The 24468-nt window shown below is 36.4% G+C and overlaps 1 protein-coding gene across 1 annotated transcript; it reads right to left on the bottom strand.

The window, feature by feature from the left end:
• Positions 1-20268: 20268 nt before the first annotated feature.
• LOC142982754 (uncharacterized) lies at positions 20269-21891 on the bottom strand. Its single transcript, XM_076129435.1, has 2 exons — positions 21445-21891; positions 20269-20975 (listed from the first exon to the last, which is right to left on the bottom strand). Exons 1-2 carry the CDS (start codon positions 21817-21819, stop codon positions 20637-20639), a joined length of 714 nt encoding a protein of 237 aa, XP_075985550.1. The 5' UTR covers positions 21820-21891; the 3' UTR covers positions 20269-20636.
• Positions 21892-24468: the final 2577 nt, after the last annotated feature.

The following is a 24468-nucleotide window of genomic DNA, read 5'->3' as shown; positions in this document are numbered from 1 at the left end:
GATTGAAAGATTATGAATGCTCTAGCTTGCTACACACATAATTGGTTCTTACAGACACGTCTTATAATATTAATGAACGGATCTAACCTTGCTTTAGTAAATATCTATGATTTATCTAGGTATTCGTTAGTTAACATCATAATGTTCTTTTTGTTTGAGGCGCCCATAGCCAGTTGCGCTCACCGGTAGGTAAACGATCTGTGGGTGAAGCAACCATTAGCGCGGTCATTCCATAGATGGGTGACCGCATACACATAGTATTTGAACTGTGCGTCTCCGTGCTATGGAGGGCACGGAGATGTCTACTAAGATAACAGTCGTTAAGCCACGTCAAAGGCTTCTCGGGCGGCTTGAGCAACTTTGACACTAGGTTGACCACTAACCATACGACAAACAAACAAATAAAGTTCTTTGACTGTAAAACTTTGTCTCACAATGGTAAAAAGTTTTTGACATCAAAAGTGACTCTACGGATTCCTCTCGAAGCTCTTTATGAGATTAGTAGGTAAAATAAGTAATTTTTTACAACTTTGTTGATGTTTCAGACCACATAGACCCTAACCTAATCCAACATGCATCTTTATTTCTTCTTGCTTCAATGCTTGGGAAAATTTTCAGCCTCTACTTTTCACCTCTGGTCCAGCTCAGGGCCAAAAAGACCCTTCTAAGTGTTTAAACTAGAATCTACGCAGTTTCTGACAAATTCGTTCTCCATAACGCCAATGGTACAAACATGTTTCATGCAAAAATCACACATTCTAAGTAATACCAAGGGCTTACAGCCTCAATTCGCTCTTAAAAAGGAAAAACAACGCAAGAACTAAATGCAAACACTTCTTAGTAGTTAGTTGTGTGACTTGTGTGCCAAGGACGCTAAGTCATCAGTGTATCATCGTTCTAAGAAACATGGCGGCCCGGCTCCTGCGGTTAAACGCGCGAAAATAACTTGTGATTGGCGTTTGATTCAAAATAAACTTATTTAGGTCGTTTTCAATGTTTGTTTTGTTATAGATTGGTTTGTAGTGACATCATGTTTAGGGTAAAATTGTTTAACCTATAAGTTCTTACAATAATATTGCTGCCTATTTTCCTTAAGTCAGTTCTAGTGACGTGTTAAAATTTTCAATTTCCTTCAAAACTTATTTGACAAGTTAGATGTTTGAAAAATAATTTTACCTAAGGAACCTGTAATTTCTCCGTGATTTACCGTTTATTCTCGGGGCACAGGTAAAGCGGATTTGATAAATTTTAAAAGTCAGTTTAATAGTTCCACAAAACATATATAAAATACATAAAGTGACGTCAGATGCAAGAATACAACTGTCAAAATATCGCTTGATAAACTAATCGCTACTTATTCGGAAGTGGTAAAACCGAGGCCAGAACTTTCCGAAATTTTGTTGAAATTCAGCTTAAATCGCTAGTTTCAGATGTAAAGACCATCAACAGACCAAATGTTTAAATTATAGAGTTTTGCACTCTACGATTTGTAACACTTTATCAGCTTTGAACACCGAAGGAAAATAACTTTTCAGTAACACCTCCTCTTTTCATATTTTTACATTTTAGCTAGCCATTTTGTTATGTTCATTAACGTAATTTTAAGTGAACCAACTACATAATAATTTCAGCATAGACTCAATATATCACGTAATGTCATGCGTATCACAATTAGCATATCAATCAATATATTGACAAGTAATGTGGCTCGCTTCACTGCGTTTCTGAGTTAAACAACAGCGGCCATTTGCAAATAAAGTTCACGGTAATTATGATGATATTTGTTATTAGAAATGTCACTCTGACAGACTGGCTTAGCCTGGAAAATATAAACTTTAAATACTTATTTTAGCTAAGTGTCGAAATACCCCCGGTTTCTGAGTACATTTAGCGGTAGTTTATCTATTCAATAGCGTTTTTTTACATGAGTTTATACCTTTTATATATCTCTCGCTATCTGTATTGTTCCTTTTATATATCTATGTATATGTTAGTGGGGTCAGCCTTCCTAATCTTTCTCGTCCACTTCGCTCTATCCTCGACTTCGAAAAGAAATATTTCTGATATCTACTGCACAAAATTCTAACCAAAATTGTCTTCGCAAATAGCCAGTTTCACGGTTTGTGGATGAGTAAAGTTCCGATAGGTAGCATAAATGTATAAAAAATCATCGGAATTTGCCATCCGCCTGAAAATCTAACCTTAATTAACTTTGAAATGATGAAACGGATGATAAGTATTTCTGCTTTATCAGATTTCTTAAATAATCGACGTAGAAAAACTTTCATGTTTGTAATTAAGTGGATAACTTAACAGCTACTCGGAATATGAGCAAAAAAAAGTGTTCTTTGAATCGAATTTCCTTATGATGCTTTCGTTTATAAAAGCTGTATCTTGATTGAAATAAAACACTTATTACTTACTTATTATAATTTCTTGCTTATAAAGAAGGGTCTGTGTCTACAAAATCTTCCTTAACGATCTCTTCATACATACTAGATGCTTCTGCTTCATCCATATTCATCTCACATCTGCCAAGAAAAGATTCCAAGTAATCTAGATCTTTATTAATTAATTCTAGGGCGTTTCCTCACAAATCTATATATTATAATAATAGGTCGGGGAAAAAGTATTTTCGCGTTATAGTAATATATGTACGAACTTTTAATACAATCTTTTCTCTACACCAAAAAGCTCGATATTTGGGTACCTCACGAGCTCACTGAAAGAAACCTAATGAACCGTGTACTCATTTGTGATTGTTGAAGCCAAAGAGATTTTATTACAAGTTCGTTCCTACTATAATGCGAAAAGACTTTTTTCTCGACCTAATAGAAGACATATTGCATATAAATTGATGGTTTCGTTGACGCAGGCTCAATCCTATTGATCCAGTTGCAGCTTCGAGCTAAACTGGGAGATGCAGGGAGACACACAGACAGACAGACATACCTGTGTGGTGTCAATGCACTTGTGTATGTACCTACACGGAAATATATCTATGTTATCATCTGTGGGTACTCACACATGCATAAAGTGCTTTAGTGTGTGTAATCCCAACTAGCACACAAGCGCTATAACAAGCTGCACAATGGCCGGTTAAAGGATTTTTATAACGCCTTAGGCTCCTTAGTAAGAAGTATAGTGGTTCTATAAGCGGCTACAGATCTCTTGTAGCGTCAAATAGGCCCATACTGTCCAGCTTATAGCTCGACATTGGATCTACAGTGGTCGTAAATAGTAATTATAATAGTACGCAGTATAGTAGTAATACAGGAGCGCTAAAATAAGATGAAGGTGGTATAATCGCGCTACAAGAGCTTTTTCGCAGCTTCGTGGCGCTTACCAGCTGTTGTACAGAGGTGGTTAGCGCCACGAGCGTTCGAAAAAGCTCTTGCAGCGCGATTATACCACCTTTACCTATTTTAGCGCTACTGTGTAACGGTTATAAATGCTAACGCTCTAAATTAGTAATATGGTCGGTTTATTATGGTGTAAACTAAATATATTTTTTTTAAATGAATCATCAGTGACAAATGAGGAGACATTTTATTTTTACGGATTGGATTATTAAAATAACAAGTAGTCTATCGCTTTTATTTCTTTGTGTACGTGATATGAAAGTGCGAGTTCCAGTTTGCTGTCAATATATATGTATATTATCGTCAATATTTTCATGCGCCCTCAAAATATTCAGTTTTAAATGCAAAAATTATATAGATATGTGGATTTCTAAATTGTATTTTGAACATAAATAAGACTTTGAGGGTTACAGATAGTTTAATTAGGGTTATAGGTAATAAAAAATGATTTTAATTATGTTAACGTTACCAGGCTATAGATTTAAATGATCTTCAAAAGATCGTAATAACCTCAAAAAATATGTTTACCAAATGCTATAATGGCGTCTCGATCAAGCAGCTCTCAGAGTTGGTTACATCTGCTCTAGCGCCTTAAGCTGTACAAAGGCTCTAGTGTTTGCTGTTGTAGACCTCAAGGTTTTGCAGTTGTGGCTTAGGAGTGCTTCAATATAACTGTTTTGGTTGCACACCAGTATTTTACTCGTACTTTTAGGGGTCAGTCGTTGAATATTAAAATAGTTTGAAAATACATATATATTTTTTTTATTTTATTTGTTTTATTTATTTTATTTATTTTATTTATTTTATTTATTTTATTTATTTTATTTATTTTATTTATTTTATTTATTTTATTTATTTTATTTATTTTATTTATTTTATTTATTTTATTTATTTTATTTATTTTATTTATTTTATTTATTTTATTTATTTTATTTATTTTATTTATTTTATTTATTTTATTTATATTATTTATTTTATTTAATTTATTTATTTTATTTATTTTATTTATTTAATTTATTTTATTTATTTTATTTATTCTTTAAAAACAGTTGACAGACTGAACCACCACTGCACCTATGTAAATATATTATGATAATAATTTTAAGCTTTAGTATAAAGGTATATTACTCGGTTATAGCGCTTTAGGTGCTTAACATAATTCTGTAATCCCCATGGCTGTAAAAATGTTTCGAATGATACCTTATACATCTTTTACCCGTACAGAAGCCATATAAATATCTGATATAACGCTCAAGGCGCTATTAAAGACCTACGCAACTCTTTTATAGATGAGTAATACACTAGCCCTAAAAAAATCTGTTATAGAACCTAAGGCATTACAAAAAGCTTATTTACGCTCTTGAGCGCTATAAGCGCAACGCATAACTCCGTTTAAACTCCTTTATCTCCTAAAGTCCCCTTATACAGTTAACGGTGTTATAGAAGATTCCATTAACTCAGTTATACTTCCCTAGGCTGTCTAGCGATGCAATTACATGCTCATATATCACTATAAGTCATTAGTTTCCTACTAAACGGCTACTGTCCCGCCTAGCTGTTAAAGGGTTTTTTAAATAGCTAGTATACAACTTATTTATTTATTTATTTATTTATTTAAACTTAATATACAAATTTGTATAAAGGCGGACTTAATGCCAGGGGCATTTTCTGCCAGTCTACCTTAGGGTGATGCAGAGATTATTACGAAGGTGTTTAAAAGAGGAAGGAAAGTGAGTTAAGAAAGAGTGTACAAATAAATAATAATATAAATAAGCGATATGAGTGTAAATACATAAACATAAATAATATGTACATAAACATAATAAATATTACTTATGATATATAAAGAATAAATATAGATACTATAAAATATGAGATATATACAATAATAAATAAATATAAATATACACTAAGATAATTGTGACGATTCTGCAACTTTGTTCAACAAAAGATCCCGCACTTTGTTCTTGAACGTAAGACGGTTAGTGGACATCCTGATTTCAAGAGGGAGCGCATTCCATAACAGAACTGACTGGACAGGGAAAGAAGAGTTGATAAACCCAGTAGTGTGGGATGGACAGAGAAGAGTGAGATTGCTTGAAGAGCGGAGATTACGGTTGTGGTTATCACACAAGTATTGAAAGTAGGGAGTTAGGTAGGCTGGGGGAGAAGAAGAAGTGAGGAAAGAGAAGAGTGTCGTGAGAGCGCGTAAATTACGGCGCTCACGGATTGGTAGCCACCTAAGTTGAGAGCGATAAGTAGATACATGATCATACTTGCGAAGATTGAATATAAATCGAATGCAGTTGTTAAGAAGACGGTCGAGTTTGTTGAGGAGATCTGCATTCAAGTCAAAGTAACACACGTCACCATAGTCGATGAGAGGGAAAATTAAAGTCTGTACAAGCATCGCTTTCGTCTTAGATGGCAACATGTTCTTGAGGCGATATAGAGCCCGCAATATGCTAGTGACTCTGCGACAAACATTGGCTATTTGGGTTTTCCAGCTTAAAGTTGAGTCAATGTATAGCCCTAAATCTCGCACAGCAGACGTCGTTTCAATAGTCGAGCCATTAAAAACTATAGGTGGAACGTGAACGTGACCAAGCCTGCAGATGTTACGGTGACTGCCTACCAGTATAGCCTGACATTTGGTAGGGTTAACGGCTAAGCCGAACTTCTCGGACCAGGACTTGATATGTTCGAGGTCGCCGTTCACGACATCAACCGCTGTGGATATGGAGTCCACAGTTCCTTGCGAATAAAGCTGCAAGTCATCAGCGTACAGATGATACGCTCCTTGAAGATTTTGGGTAACCAGATTAATAAAGAAAGAAAACAATAAGGGAGAAAGAATGCCGCCTTGCGGGACGCCAGAATCAAGTTCACGCCAGCTCGATGAGGATTCACCGAAGTGAACTGATTGCTGGCGTCCTTGAAGATATGAGGAAAACCATTTTATTGCACCGGAAGATATATTCAGATGAGAAAGGATAGAGAGGAGGATATCATGACTGACGGTATTGAAGGCGTTTGAGAAGTCTACCAGAGCCATCACAGTGACTTTTGTATCCTCCATCCCCGCCCTAATATCGCCAGTCACTTTAAGGAGTGCCGAAGTAGTGCTGTGGCCTGGTCTGAACCCGGATTGAAATGGACTAAGGAGGTTATTGTTGAACACAAACTGTGTTAACTGTTTGTGCACACAGGCCTCGAGCACTTTGGAAAGAAAAGGGAGAATGGAAATGGGTCGGAAGTGAGCTGGAAGCGACGGATTTGGAATTTTAGGTAAAGGGATGATGTAGGCTTTGCGCCACAGAGAAGGGAAGGAACCGACGGTAAGGGAGAAATTAATGATATGGGAAATAGCTGGGAGCAAGTGATCCAAAACAGAGACAATCATCCGACGACTGACGTCATCGGCGCCTACTGCATTCGACTTAATGGACAGGATTATCTTCTTTATATCCTCCGGCGTTACTGGAGAAAAGGAGAAGGATTCAAGATTTGGGCGGGGTAAATCTAAAATGGAACGGACAGTATTGCACTTGGATTGGTGATCGATAGGTGTAGTGGAAGTGAAATGACGATTTATATCATCCAAACCAACAGTGCAATGTAAGTCGTTACTCTGATGTCTGCCAATACCCAGGGTCCCGAGAAACCTCCAGATATCGACAGGGGAGGAGGAGGAAAGATTATTGAGAAAATGTCGGCGTTTAGCATTGCGTACCATCTGATTGCATCGGTTTCTTGCAGCTTTAAACCTAACCCAATTTTCGTCGCAGCGGTCTCGGCGAAACCTGGCAAAGGCCCTGTCCCTTCGTCTCATGGCCATACGAACGCCTTCGGACATCCAGGGAGCGGGTGGACGTTTGAGCCTAACTTTCCTAACGGGCGCGTGGACATCGAACAGCCCAACAACAGCTTTATTGAAAATACAAATCTTGTCGTCAATGTTTGAAGCTGTTGTTAGCTGCTCCCAGTTAAGATTAGCGGCATCCGCACCTAATTTGTCGACATTCATACGGCCGAAACAGCGCTTGTACAGAACCTTTGGGCGGGATTTAGGAGGCTTTAGGGTATAGGACATGAAGATTAAGTCGTGATGAGAGAAACCAGGAGCTGGGTATTGGCCAGAGGATGAGACAAGGGAGGGAGCAGACGTGAGGATTAAGTCCAGCCAGGTATCTTCACCTTCAGTGTTGTGGTGAGTGGGATGTAGGGGTAGAACGTGAAGGCTGGTGGACTCGACGATCTCAAGGAGTTTACAGGAACGAGGTGAGCGGGTAGAAAGGAGATCGGTGTTGAAATCGCCCATGATGATTTGATGTGTGTAACTAGACCCTGTAGATTCCAGCACGGACTCGATGCTGGAGAAGTAGTCAATGGAAGGGGGACAATATACAACGCCGAGAAGGACTTTGACTCCTTTGACACAAACCTCGAGAAAAATAAATTCGGCTGATGCAGAGTAATTAGGACAAGAGGAATTAAGAATTAGATAAGGGAAGTCACTCCTAAGGTAGATAGCGACGCCACCACCTCTCTTATCTATGCGGTCGTTGCGTATTAAAGAGAAACCAGAGAGAGAGTAGGAAGAAGATGGTAGGTGAGGTTTGAGCCAAGACTCTGAAATCAGGATGGCATGAACGTCAGCATCAACGAATGCTTCTTGTAGGTCAGCGTAGTGGCTCGGAATGCTTTGTGCATTAAGGTGACACACATTAAATATATTTTTATTTGAGCCTACAAAAGTTTGCCGTACAAAATCACCGAGCGTACCCTCTGTGGAACAAAAGCTGTCACTTGAAGAAGAGCTGAAATTGTCAGCTGATGCGAAAGAAGCATCATCGCTGCTATACATAATATAACAAATAAATATATATAAATATAATAATTATAACAAATAGGTATAAAAAAAAAAAAACAAAATATATAACGGTGCAAATTGCTCTCTGCACCACCCGGCAGCTAACACACACAAGTAAAAATAAAAAAAACATAACATAAAAGCAACATACTAGAAAAACTTAGAAATAAAAACGGTAAGTGAATTGAAACAAAAAATTAAAATTAAAGACATAACAAAACGCAACACCGAACGTTACTGAACGTAACTCCCAAAGTCACAATGCCGTCATCTGTCAGTTTGACAGCTGACAAGTGACAACACTGCGACCCAGTGAGTGTGAAAATAACATTTAAGACAATAAATACAATACGAGGGTGATTGCTAAATAAATAAAATAATGAACAAATTGATGGCCGCGCGTACCGGACTGTGCAGTGCCACTAAAATGCATAAACACACGCTTCAGGATACGATCAAGTACACTTACTTAGATCTTACGCGGTTTAGCAGATCCCGCCGCAGATGATCCTGTGTTCGCCGCTCCGTGCCTCGGCCGGGATGGGACTGCAGTGGCCACCTTTGGATGCAGGGCAGTTAACGACTTCAGCTCTTCCAAGGTGACGATCTTATGTCGTTGATCCATAGTTTTGACGACGATGATGCCGTCCTGAGTCCAACAGTCCTTCAACCCAAAATGCTGCCGGGCCCTCGCAAATACAGTTTGGCGGGTCCTCGTCAGGAACTCCCGGACCGATATTGACGTCCCGCGCAGTTTCGCCTTGGCTCGCCAGACAGATGACCGGACCTCTGCATCCGAGAAGCGCACTAGAATTGGTCGATGGTGCTTACCTCCGGGGGTGCCAATCCTGTGACATACCCTGATGGAAGCAGCAGTGACGGTGGTCAAGCCCAACTTGGCATGGAGAATGCTGGAGGCCATACTTTGCCGGTCTATGTTCTCAGTCTCCGGAATTCCAAGGAAGAGGAGATCCTTCCTCCGATGCCTCGTCTCTATGGAGTCCACCATCCGTGCACATTCAGCAACTTGTTGTCGGAGCAAACTGAGGACACCAAAAATGAGCTCACGGAAAGTCCGGAACTCCTCCGCCACCTTCGCCACTGTGTCCTTCGCAGCACCCGTCTGCAGTTGGGCCTCCAGTTCAGCCATCCTCTTGCTGAAGGTCTCTTCAAGCTTCGTCTGAGTTAAAAGTATTTCACTAAGCTGAGACATATTGTCTAACAACTAGTGACAGTGACTTGCAAATTTTGTGGTTTGTGTTGAGCTGGCAGGTGGTGTATAGTGACACAGTATCACTACATATAATATAAACTAATAATTGTGAGTACTTAAATGATTATATTGGATGAATAAAATTTAAAATAAACTATTATATTAATTAAATAAAAATAAAATTAGGGAGAGCAATTTCTTTGTGTCCACTTATTGACTCTTATGCAACTATCAGGCTGTATAACGACTGTATAAGCAGCTTGTGTGCTAGTTGGGATACCTGTGTCTGTATAAAGCAAAGATGTGTTATTGCAAATGTGTGCGTGGAATTCGAATGGAACAAATTTTAAATTAATGTTCGTATTATCTTAGTGGAATAAGGGCTTATAACACAAATAGTGAAGGTTTACTTAAGCTTTTTTGACACTGGACACTTAATACGATTGAAATGTCTAATTGAAAAAAGGCTTAAGTTAAAATTGACGTAACATACTTAGGACGTTCTGGTATTAAAGGTAGTATTTCTATATCTATAATCGTATGTATGTATTTGTCTTTAAAGTTGCACACAAGTATACATTCTGCATTATTAAGTTGTTGCACCTGTGTATATGTATACGTGATGTGTGTGTATGTGTGCGTACAGGCATTATTATGTAATATAAGTGTTTGTGTGTGTATGTGTGTGTGTGTGTGCGCATGCTCTGACCGTTTCTAGGGCAACTAGAGAGCTTTGACATGTAATAAAGTCTGTAGTGTTTTACTTACTTGAGTTTATTGTCAGCCATGTTTTATTTATTATATTTATCTGGAAGACAGGTTTGTTCTTATACTTAAGTCTGTTGTGTAGGAGAACGGTAAAATTTTCCTACTTTGAATCCATTGTTTTTCTTAGCTCGGCAGGAAAATTATAAGGTTTAATGAATGCCTAAAAATCCGGAAAGTAATGTATTGACCTGAAAAGCTTTAAATTTGAGCCTTAATTTAGCATTCTACTTCGAAGGACTTATGTTATAAATCCAACTCAAAAAGCTTTTGAGACACATCCGCAATTATAAAACGAAAGAAATATCCGCCATACACAGTACAATTTCCTTTAAACCATTACTAAGAGCTAAATTGAACAGACTAATAAAAATTCGCGTTAAGCGGCCATATTGGTGATAGTCTAGCTCCCCTGCGCAGTTACCCAGGCAACGCGAAATAGGTCACAGGAGTTATTGATTTCATTGCACAAGTCTAGCCTTAAAATAGACATTTAGTATGGTACTAAATTTTAATATTCAAAAAGGATTTATGCGGCCACAAATAGTTTATGACTCTCTACATTGTCTATGGGTGAAAGTTAGACTAAAGAGCCATTGTTTATGGTTCGTTAGAAGTGTTTTACGATGAGTTCTGGTTTTGTTTAAAATGTATGAAAAGGTGTTTGTTAGGAATGACTACATTTAGCCCTCAACTATGTGCGCGTTGGTAAGATTTCCCGGGGTACCTGTAGGCAAAAATTAATGAAAAACTCAATTAGTAGATGATTGCGTGAAATAATAATAAACTTCTCTATTTCAACAACTTAGTAGAGAGCCTGCAAGGTTCGCGGCTAGCTGAGGTATACAAAATGTAGAATTAAAAACATCAGTGACCCACAGGCCTATGCAGCTGACGGTGTCCTGTTTGTTACAGCTAAGTACTAATTTTAGAATAACACAGAATTCTTAATTAAAACGTTTTTAAGCTTTCCGCTAATTGTCGGACTATGTCGGTAGTTCTATCAAATACATCCTAAACTTTCACGTATAATAAGTATGTATGTAGACAGGACAATGTAATAGATACGTGTACCTAAAGATAGGATATAATATTCATTATATACATCCTTCAAAAACATATTATTATAATGATTGTTAATTTCACTTAGGTACTGAAAATAAATTCATTCCTTTTAACTTGGGTAACCTATGTTTATTGCTTTAACGGTATTAGTCTATAGAGTATGTTCATTGTTCAAGTATGATAATTATGATAGTAGAGTCGTAACTTGGTAGCCATGCGGGCTGATTGGTACTATAAGTATCTAAATACTTACTTATACTTAAATGTTAGCAAGTAATACTTACCTATAATAAGCACTGTCATCATCGACCGGATCCGTTCGCGTAAAGTTCAAAATCTGCTAAACGCATTTTCATATGATTTTCACCTATAGATAGAATCATTAACGAGGAAGATTTTAGTATGAAATATAGAACGTTTCTGTGTAAATTGTAGGAATTATGCTTATTGAATAGAAACATTGTAAATAGCAAGAGAAGAGCAGAAAAATGTCTGCCGGGTCCGCTAGCAAATCTACAGTCTTTCTAAAGATCAGAATCAAAATATAAAGCTCTGAATTCGTACTTCTGAACGCAAAAAGTATATTTATATGTTAAAATCAGATTACTTTAACCCATATCTTCCCACCGCCCCATTTAAGGTGCACTTATATTTTACACGATAAAACCTGAATGTTAACAATTAACGATAAATGTTATAATTTTATTATATACTAGACATCTTTGCGGTTAATCTAGTAGTGATTGGCAGCGATTGTGGTCATTAGTATTTTATTTATAAAATTCCGAGTTTGGTCAATTTCGAGCAACACGAGTGGCAGCAAAAGGTATGTAATAACTATTTTATTTATTATTCCTAATTTTAGTGGGGCAATGTTTTGGTTTGTAATAAGGTTATATTATCAGGTAATAATAGTAACATAAAGTTATTTCATATTTTTATGTGAATTTTACAATGTTCTATTGAACGCCCCATTTGAGGTGCGTTGGGAACAGAAGGCACCATGATAATTTGTTTGAACAATTTTATTGGAACATAGTTTATATAAAATTTAGAGTTATTACTTTTGTTTTTTTAGTTACAGGTTGAATATCAGTGAATTCTATCAGCTTTAGAAGACGATAACATTACAATTTCAGCTAATATTTATATCACGCCACCTGAAAATGATGATTTGAGTGACGAAGATAGTGGAAGCAAGGATGCAGGGGCGATTTATAATCTTGCGCGTCGCTAATTGTTGGCTGAAGCCGAAGTTCGACGTACGGTTTCATCATCAGAAGTTCAGAAGTTATGTGGTAAGGCAATGTGGACGACTGTTTGACGTCAAGGGGAAAGGCGAAGCGGTGAAGACCCCTATTTGATCGGATATGTCTGCTGCGCCCCTAAGAAAGTAAAGACTATGATCAAGAGGAAGGAAAGGATCATTATATTATCAAAACAGAACTCAAATTTGGTACCGTGAATGCCACAAAAGCCTAATTTTAGAAGCCGCTAATGAAGGGTTTGCGTAATTTTTCGCACATTGCCTGCAATATTGTCTCGCAATTCAATATTTTTTGTTTTACTGATTTCTTTTTCATTTATTTATTTATTATTTAATATGATTACTTGATGAATGATTAATTTTATCTATTAGTTTGATATTCCATAAATAAAAGTGATATAACATAACAACAGGATTTTTTTTCTCTATACAAATACCAGTGGCATATTATCCCAACGCCCCATTTAAGGTGCGGTACTGAATTTCAGTTACCCTACAACCCTAAAAAATTTGACGCCTATTTTTGTCTTATTGAAAGGCTACTTTAAATAAATGTGTAAAGAAAACAATGTATTTTTGAATATTTATTGCTTTGGGAAGATATGGGTTAATATTGCATCACTTAATTACCTTAAACGTTGCAACAACAAAATAACAAGATAAAACAAGAATATATCGCAATTATACTATAAACAGTAATAAATTTTAAGATAATGACATGCATTTAGCAGGCAAAGGAAACTCAGTATTATGCCGTTCAGTGGAAGTATGACATCACTGCGGTTTCCCTTGGACATGAATGAATGAGTGAATGAATGAATGTCAAGCGAGACACGAATCTTTGCTGCGTAACTGTACATACATATTGTCACGCTTGACTTGCCCTGTAGGGCTGGGTAGAGCGGGAATACGTCTGTTGTATGTTTAGAATGTTTAAGACGATAGCGGTCTTGCTTTCGCGATAACGTTTTGGCTATAAAATTTTCGATTTTTATGACAAAATGTCCTCTTTGTACAGGATAATATATTATTATGACAATGTGTCTGAAAACTCTCAATATGTTCATCTCTAGGTTTTAACTTGCACTGTTCCTATAGTCTTAGGTTTTTTTATTTAGATACCAATATTCAGCTTGTCAAAAATGACATGAATACCTAGCTAAATTCATTTATGAATGGGTACAATATCAAGCCATTAGTATCTGAAATGATTAATTGTGTATTTTGACTTAGTACATAAAATAAACAATGGCTCTAATATTTAAAGCAATAACCACAAAGTTACCTACATTACTTCACATCTACATATAACATTATGAAACAAACATTATTCATTATCCCACCATTTGCCGCCAAAAATGAGTCACAGACAACAAAAACAATATGGCTGCAAACCATGGACAATTAGTTGGATGTTTGCACAGCAAACAAATAATGTTTTATGAAAAGAATATTTCTGTAGCGTGAAATACTATGGTAATTTAACCTTGTGGTATATTTTGGATAGACATGACGTTATTGTATTGTCAATATTTATGGCTGAAATATGGTACATACGCATTTAGTTGTTCTTGATTAGTTTAATTTTAGGGGCAATGGAAACAATCTTAACAGGTTTTCGCAATATACTCTATGATCTTAATTAAAGAATTCTGTGATACGCTAGCTATAACTTAAAGCCACATTTAAATTAAACATTTGATAACCAAATAAACTTCAATTATACTGCAACAATCAATAAATACACGTCAATTAAAACTCTTTTCCTAACATAGACAAGTCTGAGTTTATGGCTAACAGCTAAGCTTTCTCCAGCACTTTTTACTTAGTACATAAGTACACCTACTCGTACCTAGGTATGTAGTATGTAGGAAGTTTAGCGAAAGCTGACAAGTGTTCATGACACCACTTACTTTGAGCTAATCAGTCATTGTCACTTGCTTTATATTGATGTAGGAACGCTGTGAAGAAATCTAGCTTTAATTGTTGAATAGGGAAATGTTTTCTTTATTCTGCAAATTGCAGTGGGTAAGTATAAGGCTTTATAGAGAATACAACATTAATAATTTAGGAAGGAATTTCTATGCCAGGGATACCCCAGTTTCAATGATTTACAGACAGGTTTCACTGAGAAGCATGAATTAAGATAATACATTTCGTTATACCCCTTTTGCAGCAGTTACATGTAAAAGGATCAAAATAGTTCCAGCGATCCTGTTTGTCGATAGGACATGTAGGAGACCGTCGGCGTCGGGTCAGTTCAGACTCTGTAGATTTTGAAATAAAATGTCTGTATCAAATAGACCACTGTCAGCTGCATTTATAATAAGCCAACGGGCCATTGATATTCTAAAATTTGTATAACTCGGCCGGCCGCGAGCCTTGCATCCAAGGATCTTTACGTTACAAAGATGATGGACTATAGTCTAAGAAATAATTTAAAATCATACTAATCATATGATTATAGTTTAACTCTTGCATTTAAGAGCTAGTCCCGCTATAGCCATATAAGTAAAACTGCTGTGTCTCCTATTCGACTCGACACCTACACGCGAGATCCACACGCTGTCATATTTGGTTAACTTAATATTAATGTATCTAACTGGATATTTATATGTTATATTATAATGTTCACTTTGATTAATTGTTTAATGTTATATTACGATAATTGTATAACGAGTTAATTATACATATAAGTTACAGTTATGATTTAGCCTGTATAAAATAAAATAAGCAATCATTTAATTTATTACGTGGATTAAACATAGACCTTTTTTTTCTGTTATCTGTCGTTTAATAGTGACAAGTACCTACGTCTAGTGAAAGTTCGTTTTTGAAAGTTTTGAAAAAGGAGGTTCGTAGCTATCTCAGAGCTTTTTTAGTGGTGTCGCTGAAAAAAAAAGATGAATGAGATTGGGGCTCTATTTGATTTTGAGTTTAATGATATTGATTTTGAATGTATTTGATGTATGGATGTGAATGAAGCAAGGGAAGTTTGTAAGGACCGTACCAAGTGGCGTTCTCTGGTCTCTGCCTACCCCTATAGGAAGAAGGCGTGATTTCATGTATGTATCATATCATCATACAAAATTTGAATAAGCAAAACTATATCATAGACTAATCAAACAATAGCTAGGTTGCTTAGACATCGTATTATTTGGTTTCCAGACCCACATAAAGCAATTTTTAAAGGAATAAAACCGTTCATAGTTTAAAGTAAGTTTTCATATCTGTTTTAAACATTCTTAACCAGTAAATTTAGCGTTAAATTACAGTGTAATGAGTGTATTTAGTGAGTATTTTCCTGATGTCGGCCGTGTGCTCGATCACTTCGCCTGTTATAGTAACTTGTATCACTCGTGTGTCACTTGTTACAAACTGTGCCTGTTACACTATGTACTGTACATGTCACTGTATGTATGTACTGTATGTAGGACGAGCGGAGATCTGTGCCCCGCTAACTACTGCTATTTACTTGTGTTTGTCTCCATTGTAAGTTGGTGATTTTACTTAGTTTTGTACTTTCCTCTTACTCATAAAAATATATGAAGTTATGAAAGGCTTATAAAGAGTTTTGTTTCTTTCACTCCTTAGCGAAATGAAAAAGAGAAAACATATTATAGTAGTTTTTTTAACTAAAATAGGTTTAATGTGTGTTTATGAATAAGGGGGTAAATTTGTATTTGATGACTTTTTAAAGATAACTTTATATTTTTTATGTTATCTGAGATAGATACCCGAATTTACTTTATATTATCTCCGGTGATAGTTTTCAAGTAGCGAGTAAAGTAGACTATTTAGTCTCTAGCACAGCAGATTTCAAAACTCATGAAAACGTTAATAATAATTGCCTTAAATTAATTATTATTATTTTTTTTAATTCTCGCCTTTCTTGCGTAATATTCCTTTTTACAAACAACCAAATCTTAAGCCTAAACACGATTTTAAAGTAGACCAGTAACCAGTAGTAGTATTAGTTTCTAGTAAGCAACTACAGCTGATGCCATAAACCGACGTCTTCAATACGTCTCGTCACCGTCTCGCCGCCGCTACGAGCGAGCGCTTCACATTACAATATAATACGTGACAATATCCACGCTTTTCAACTGCAGGGTGACTTAACGTGTTAGCGACACATAGATTTTTTACATATCATTGATAACAAATGAAATGCATTTTCTATGTCGTGAGTCGGTGATATAACTACGAAATACGATGAAGGATTAAATGGCATTCTCTGGTTTTCACCTCACCTTGTGTGAAATAGCGCAATTTTATGAATGTATTAAAACGCATAGCATACAAATTTCCTCTGAGAGAGACCATGTTTTGTGTTGCATGTCGATGAACCTCTTACGACGGGGAATGACTCTTCGACTATAAAATTACAGAACCTAAGACACAGTATCTTACAGTAAGAAGTTGCTTAGCGAGGTATAACCTTTTCAGGTGTGATTACCGTCGAAAAAGGTTACCCCTTTGCAAAGCAATAAAGCTTTATAACGAGAAATAAATAAACTAAAATTCGTCAAAAATTTCAAAAATACATAGTTAAATTTATAACATACTCTTATTATTTTAATAATCGTTATTAAATACTTTATTTAGGTGACCAACATGGCGGATATGGCACGAGGTCATCAGCTGTAACTACAAGTTAAAATTTAAATATTAATCACATATGTTACTACAATATCATGTTTGTTTAGTTTGAATTGTCGTAGTTCATATTTTAATAAGGTGCCTCCTTTTAAGTATAGCTTTATGTGTATTTGGTATATTGTGACATTTTAATAAAATGTATGAAATATTCTTGCTGTTATTTCATGTTTGAAATAAGAAATTAAAAATGTAAAACACTTCTTAAAAAAAGAGAAAAGTAACTAACTAAAGATATTAAATGAGGCGAATTACGAAAAAATACCTCTGAAATATTTTTTGTTTTATTTATTAGCTAGTATTTATTTCGAAGGTTACCACTTATAAATTGTTAAAGATATATTGTCTAAACAGAAATATCCTTAAAAAAATTGTCGAAAATCTGTTAACGTGCGTCGATTCTATATTTTTTAAAGCACTGACAACAGTATAGACCCACCTTATTCCTTGAACATGTCGCAGCAAATTGCATCCCCATATAAGTGAGAGATGTGCTGTTTTTGTGCATGTGTCGTAACACACATGACATAACCTCCCAGCTGCCAGCTTTTGGTAAAAACATCTTTTTATTTATTTTGTACATATGTATGTAGGTAGGTTTTGGAAGGGCCCGTATTGTTTACCTTGTAGGGAAGAGAATATTCAATACACGTAACTGCACGTTTGGCGCAGTGGTTAAAGTGGTCACCTCGCAGCAATAACTGTAGCGCCACGTGTGGTAGGTTATAATCCCACCCGAGACAAATCTTTGTTTGATGAACACGAGTATTTGTTCTGAGCCTGGATATTAATGTATCTATATAAGTGTGTATTTAGGTATTATATATAAGTATGATTATCAGTTATTTGGTTGCCTTAGTACAAGCTCTGCTTAGTTTGGAATCAAATGACCGTGTATGAGTTGTCCAATGATATAAAAAAAATATATATTCAAAATATGCATTTTGAGGTCTCGGGGTCGTCAAGTATCTTTTATCGAGAGTTTTTTTAAACAGGCAAGCTTCTGCCCGCGACTTCGTCCGCGTGAAAGGGTTTCCCGTAGAAAAAAGTATCCTATTTGTGAATCTAGGTTAATTTCAGTTCAATAAGTGGAAGATCTAAGAAGATTTATACTACTTTTACCTCCTATTTTATTCCTTTTGGGGAGGAATTCAGCAAATCCTTTCTCAGAGTATACCCACGTCATAGTATATTGGCTTAGACTTTGTTCCCAACTATGTCGGAGACGGCTTCCAGTTTCACCGGATGCAGCTGGATGCCAGCGTTTTACATGGAGCGACTGCCTATCTGACCTCAACAACCCAGTACCTGGCTTATAACACGATACCCTTCGGTAAGACTGGTTGCCAGACTTTCGAGCTTCTGACTACTGTTAACGACTGGCAAAGATCTTCGAAAATGACAGCCGGGACCCTCAATTTAACGTGCCTTCCGAAACACGGAGGAACTCGATATGTGTAAGATGGTGGAAGGATATCCACAGAACAACAATCCGCGCGGCTGTTGTTAACCAATAACCTACGTCATAGTAACTTTATATAATAATATGCAAAGTCACAGCCCGATCGCGACAAAATTCTACCATGTAACGTCATGATCTTCGAAACCACCTGGAAAATTCTTCAATGTTGTCTTCATCACGAAATCTACCCGGAAAATTCTACCATGTGACGTCTCCATCATCACCACGACCCGGAAAATTCTACCATGTGACGTCTCCATCATCACCACGACCCGGAAAATTCTACCATGTGACGTCTCCATCATCACCACGACCCGGAAAATTCTACCATGTGACGTCGTCATCATGAAATCTACCCGGAAAATTCTACCATGTGACGTCATCATCATGAAATCTACTCGGAAAATTCTACCATGTGACGTCTTCATCATGAAAGCTACCCGGAAAATTCTACCATGTGAGGACATCGTCATGAAATCCACCTGGAAAATTCTACCATGAGACGTCTTCATTACGAAATCTCCCCGGAAAATTCTACCATGTGACGTCATCATCATGAAATCTACACGGAAAATTCTACCACGTGACGCCTCCATCATCACCTCGACCCGGAAAATTCTACCATGTAACGTCTTCATTACGAAATCCACCCGGAAAATTCTACCATGTGTCGTCCCCATCATCACGTCTACCCGGAAAATTCTACCATGTGACGTCATCATCATGAAATCTACCCGGAAAATTCTACCATGTGACGTCATCAGCATGAAATCTACCCGGAAAATTCTACCATGTGACGTCATCATCATGAAATCTACTCGGAAAATTCTACCATGTGACGTCATCATCATGAAATCTACCCGGAAAATTCTACCATGTGACGTCATCATCATGAAATCTACCCGGAAAATTCCACCATGTGACGTCCCCATCATCACCTCGACCCAGAAAATTCTACCACGTGGCGTCTCTATCATCACCTCGACCCGGAAAATTCTACCACGTGACGTCTTCATCATGAAATCTATCTGGAAAATTCTACCATGAGACGTCTCCATCAACACATCAACCCGGAAAATTCTACCATGTGACGTCGTCGTCATGAAATCCACCCGGAAAATTCTACCATGTGACCTCATGATCTTTAAAATAATTAAAAGCTACTATGCTGAACATTGTTTTCTCCCGTAAATATGTATGTTTAAGAACACGTTACATCAAAGCAGCATAATGGTGAATAGTGACCATCAATTTGATATACACTACTATGTCAACTACGAGGTCATTTCGAAGATCTTTGACAGTTGTTAACAGTAGTCAGAAGCTTGAAAGTCTGACAACCAGACTTACCGAAGGGTATCCTGTTATATCCCAGGTAACTGAGTTGTGGAGGTCAGATACTGGTATTCAGCTGCATCCGGTGAGACTGGAAGCCGACCCCAACATACCTTGGATGAAAGACTAAGCTGATAAACACTAGATGTCAACTGAGATATGTGATACGCATGCAGGTTGCCTGTTTACCTTCCTTGGTTACAAAGGCTAAAATTCTACCCAGGTACCGTAATTAAATAACCACACAAAATAGTATAAACTCTTCTTTATTACAAAAGTAGAAAGCACAAAACAATTTCAGTTAGTAATGTCAATACTGTGAAGCAAAATTCTGCGATAAGTTGTACAAAAAAAGAGTTGGCGATATGAATGGGGAAAATAGCATTGTCTCTTTCTAACTGACAAACTTGGATCGTTTTTTGTTTTGTAAAAAGACTACGCCCGCACTAAGAATCGCTCTTGTGTCGCGGGGACTTTAACAAACATACAAATAACAAATTACTACCAGACCCGAAACAACGATTTGTGGATCGCATATATAATTGTCCCGTGTTAATCGAACCCGCGACATCCCAACGCAATATTAGTAGCGTGGAGCCACCATAACCACTGCGGCAAGACCGTCAATTTTCCCACTAAGTAGAAGTAGACGGCGTATTAAGACTTTCATTAAAAAAATCATTGTCATCTACATCAGTATACGCAATAATCAATCGCTGTATTTTCCTCTTCAAGATACCTTTGTATTTAGGTGAATGCATGTTTCTTATCTCACTGGCTACATAGTCACCAAATATTTGATACTCGTCGTGGACTTTAAGGGATGTTTTGACAGGTTTTTCTTCACTGCTGTCATTGTGTTGTGGAAAATGTATGTAGTTTGGTTGTGGTGTTTGTTTCTGACGTTTTGTTACTGGGGCACTGTGTGCTATGTCTTCTGATGACAGCTCACATTCAAGCACCTCCACGCTGTCCTGAAATAAAAGAAAATTGTATTTAGTGTCAATAAATGTTTAGAAATTACTTTAAGATTTCAATATTAAGCAGTCAATTGGTACAATCATTTGAATTGACTTTGATAAGTTTTGAAGTAAATAAATGTCATTGGACAATAATTCACACACGTTCAATTGGTTCTAGATTAAGCAGAGCTTGTAGGCCTACTATAGTAACCAAATATCTGCAACATACTTATGTACTTATCTAAATACATACATGTATACTATGTATAGTTAACAACCAGGCTCAGAACAGATACATAGAAAACTGTTTTCTATGAATACTCGTGGTCAACACGCAAATATTTGTCCCGGCTAAGATTCGAACCCAGCACACGTGTTATCATTGTTATTGCGGCGAGGCGCAAACGTTAACCACTGCGCCAGACGTGCAGTTGAAATATTCATTATTCCGTTTATCCAAATAAGTGCATTATCTTCTTACCATAGAGTCTTCCGGCTCGGACGGCGGCGCGGGTGTGTCTTGTCCAGTTATAATAAACATTAACTTGTCGTAATATTCCCATTTACTCTTATAAACTTCATCAGACTCTTCCTCAGCGTTTCGCTTTTGTACTTTCTTATATTCTTGTCCAAACTGTGTCTTTAAATTATGTAATTTGCGCCAAACTTCTATGTGTGTAGTGTTAAACTCTTGCGCCAAACTTTTCAACGCTGCATTCTTTTTTATTTTATTCCTATAATCTTTGGATGTCGTGTCCCATAGATGTCTTTTACTTTTGTATTTTTCTATTAGTTGTACAACCTCGCTTCGTTCCCAAACTTTCTTGTCACCCATTTTGTGAGCGAACAGGAACATGGAGTAATAATATAGGTAACAAACTTTATATAAAATTTTGGCGATCGATGAGTGCCGCGTGACTTGCGGCAAGTCCCGCTAGCTACTAACTTGTGGAAGTTATCTTGCCGCTCACACACATACACACACACAAACATCACACAATAATATACAAGTACCGTTATGTTATCGGACATCGCGCGCGTATTTGAGCTGAATTGAATGCCATAAAGATGTTTTTAATTTGCAGTCCAGAAATTCACCCGATGATTTTTATTCAGGCTTTGAGCTGCTTCTTTTGATATACCTAGTGGTGTGATTATCATTCGATAGGTGCAAGATGTAACTAAATAGTATTATGCTCACTATTGACCAGTGGCCATAATAAATTATTTCTGCGTGGTTTGCTAGTAGTAGTTTATTGAAATTGTCGCGTATCGTTCGGTTATTAGATAGACATTGAACCTTTGTGTCTAATCGAGATGACAGGTATGCATGAGGAAGTCAACTTTTGTATCAAATTTTTCTTGGTATTTTTTTTTCATAGTCTATGTAAGTATTGTTTTTTTTTTTAATTTTCATATGTGTACTTTGTAGAATGTAAAACCACGTATAATAAATTATATTCACAATGGGCACATGTGATCTCATAAAAATTGTATAAAAGTAAAAATAATCCTCTAAAAACTACAATTCATATTCATACAACAGACATTACAGTCGAATTTTCACGAGTACCCTACCCTTACATAAATAATGGTCGCGCCTTTCGCATTATTCTCTTAAAACTATACACAATGGCGGTATTTCGTGTGCATTACCGAAATTAACATGTAGTGGTTGAACCCCGGCGACTAGGGGCGAGGGTGCGGCGTGACGTCATCGTGAATCAACCCCTGCGATCAATATCGTAACCGGGTTTACTTCATCCTGCTGTATTTACTTTTATAACCGTTTTTGAAGGCTGGTTAGAAATAGTTTAGTTTAATTATAAACTATTTTTCTTTCGTTTTTCCTGGCTACATTTTCAATGTATTTTCTGCCTACCCCTATGGGAAAAAGGCTATTTTATGTACCTATGTATGACATACGTGTATTACTTAGTTACCTATTTATTTGGTAGAATAGGATAGAATATTTTGTCTGTGTAAATAGTTTTTATGAAAAGCTCTCACATACACAATCCAGTCGGCCATGCTTTCCATTGGAAAAGTATGCATTAAAATAATTTATTATTTACGTATGAGTATTAGTTACGGTATTTAGAGTAACCGGATTATACAAAATATCTGTTAACTGAATAATCCTTTATCAATGTTGTTTTAAATCTAATCAGAGATTAAATCAATGATGAGTTTTTTGAGGACTTGTGCGTAATACAGTAATACTACAATACTATGAACAGCTGTCGTGGCAGCCTGACGCAAGTTTCATGAAAGTTACAACATTGTATGAGGGAAAAAGTATGTAGAGATTGTCGAATCTACCTACACGAGTTGCAACAAGGTCTTATATTAGTATATCTATGTACCTAATATATCATAGCATTTACATACTATCTACTTGTATCTGTCCCTGAGAGAAAACCGAACAAAAAGGCTACTTGTAACCGGCAGTCCTGTATGACAAGATGTAAGAATGTTAATGAAGCAAAGTAAGCTTGTAAAGACCGTATCAAGTAGCGTTCTCTGGTCTCTGCCTATCCCTGTAAGAAAAAGGCTTGATTTTTGTACATAATAATATTATATATGTAGTAAAAGTCAATAGATATAACATCGTTTTATTTTTCAATTATTATCAGGTTGCGTCACATCGATAGGAAATAAGAAAATTGCCTGAAAATGAGACTGTTATTTATATTATATACATACAAATTTATATATAATTCTATTCTTATTTCTAGTCTGAAGAACGAAAAAATGTAAATAGCCTAACTACTTATTATTCATTTATCATTTCACAACTTCAGACTTCATTTTCATTCGTCGCCATACTTGAGCCGTAGTGCGATATTTTCCAGATCGTTTGTGACATTGCTTTATTATGCGAAAGCTCAGCTGTTATCTGTTTCCATGCTTGGCTGGTTCGGGGCGCCTGTTTATTGATTTTCATTACAGCTGTTTGCCAAACATGTCTGCCTTCTGGAAAGAACGACAAATATTAGAGAAGAACTTTGCTGAATAGATATTGTTTTCGGGATTTGTGGCTTTTATGATTAGGTACTGTCATTGACCATTATGAAAAACCATTAGCTGCCCAAGTAATCGCACATAATTATAAGTAAGGTGCTGTTTTAAAATAATAATAATCGAAATATTTATCAAGCTAAATTGGCTCGCAATTTTGACGTTTATAACACGAAGTTCCCGCTTTTTTATGTCCTAAACCATAAACAAAATTTAACTTTTTTTACAATTAGGCAGTCGACCATCTCTCAAATAAATTAATATTTATATGTCTTTATATAAATTATGTCGATAGATCTTGCCTTTTAAAGCAAAACAATTAATCGCAGCACCATAATAAGAGGCAGGTCTTTGACCTCACACCATCAGTATTATGGGAAATAGTAGAACAATACTGATCTTATCGATACGTTTAGTTTGTGCTTGTACTGTAAATAAATGGGTTACATTATACCTCGTTTTATTAAGTATTCTGTGTTTGTAC

This window comes from Anticarsia gemmatalis, chromosome 22, assembly GCF_050436995.1.
Source record: "Anticarsia gemmatalis isolate Benzon Research Colony breed Stoneville strain chromosome 22, ilAntGemm2 primary, whole genome shotgun sequence".
NCBI classification, from domain to species: Eukaryota; Metazoa; Arthropoda; class Insecta; order Lepidoptera; family Erebidae; genus Anticarsia; species Anticarsia gemmatalis.
This window is presented reverse-complemented; position numbering and strand designations above follow the sequence as displayed.

Bases quoted from the DNA above. Each gene is read 5' to 3' on its own strand.
- LOC142982754 (XM_076129435.1), bottom strand. From the start codon at position 21,819: ATGTTCCTGTTCGCTCACAAAATGGGTGACAAGAAAGTTTGGGAACGA. The intron at 20,976-21,444 runs GTAAGAAGATAA...CTTTTATTTCAG, and splicing joins CCGAGCCGGAAGACTCTATG to GACAGCGTGGAGGTGCTTGA.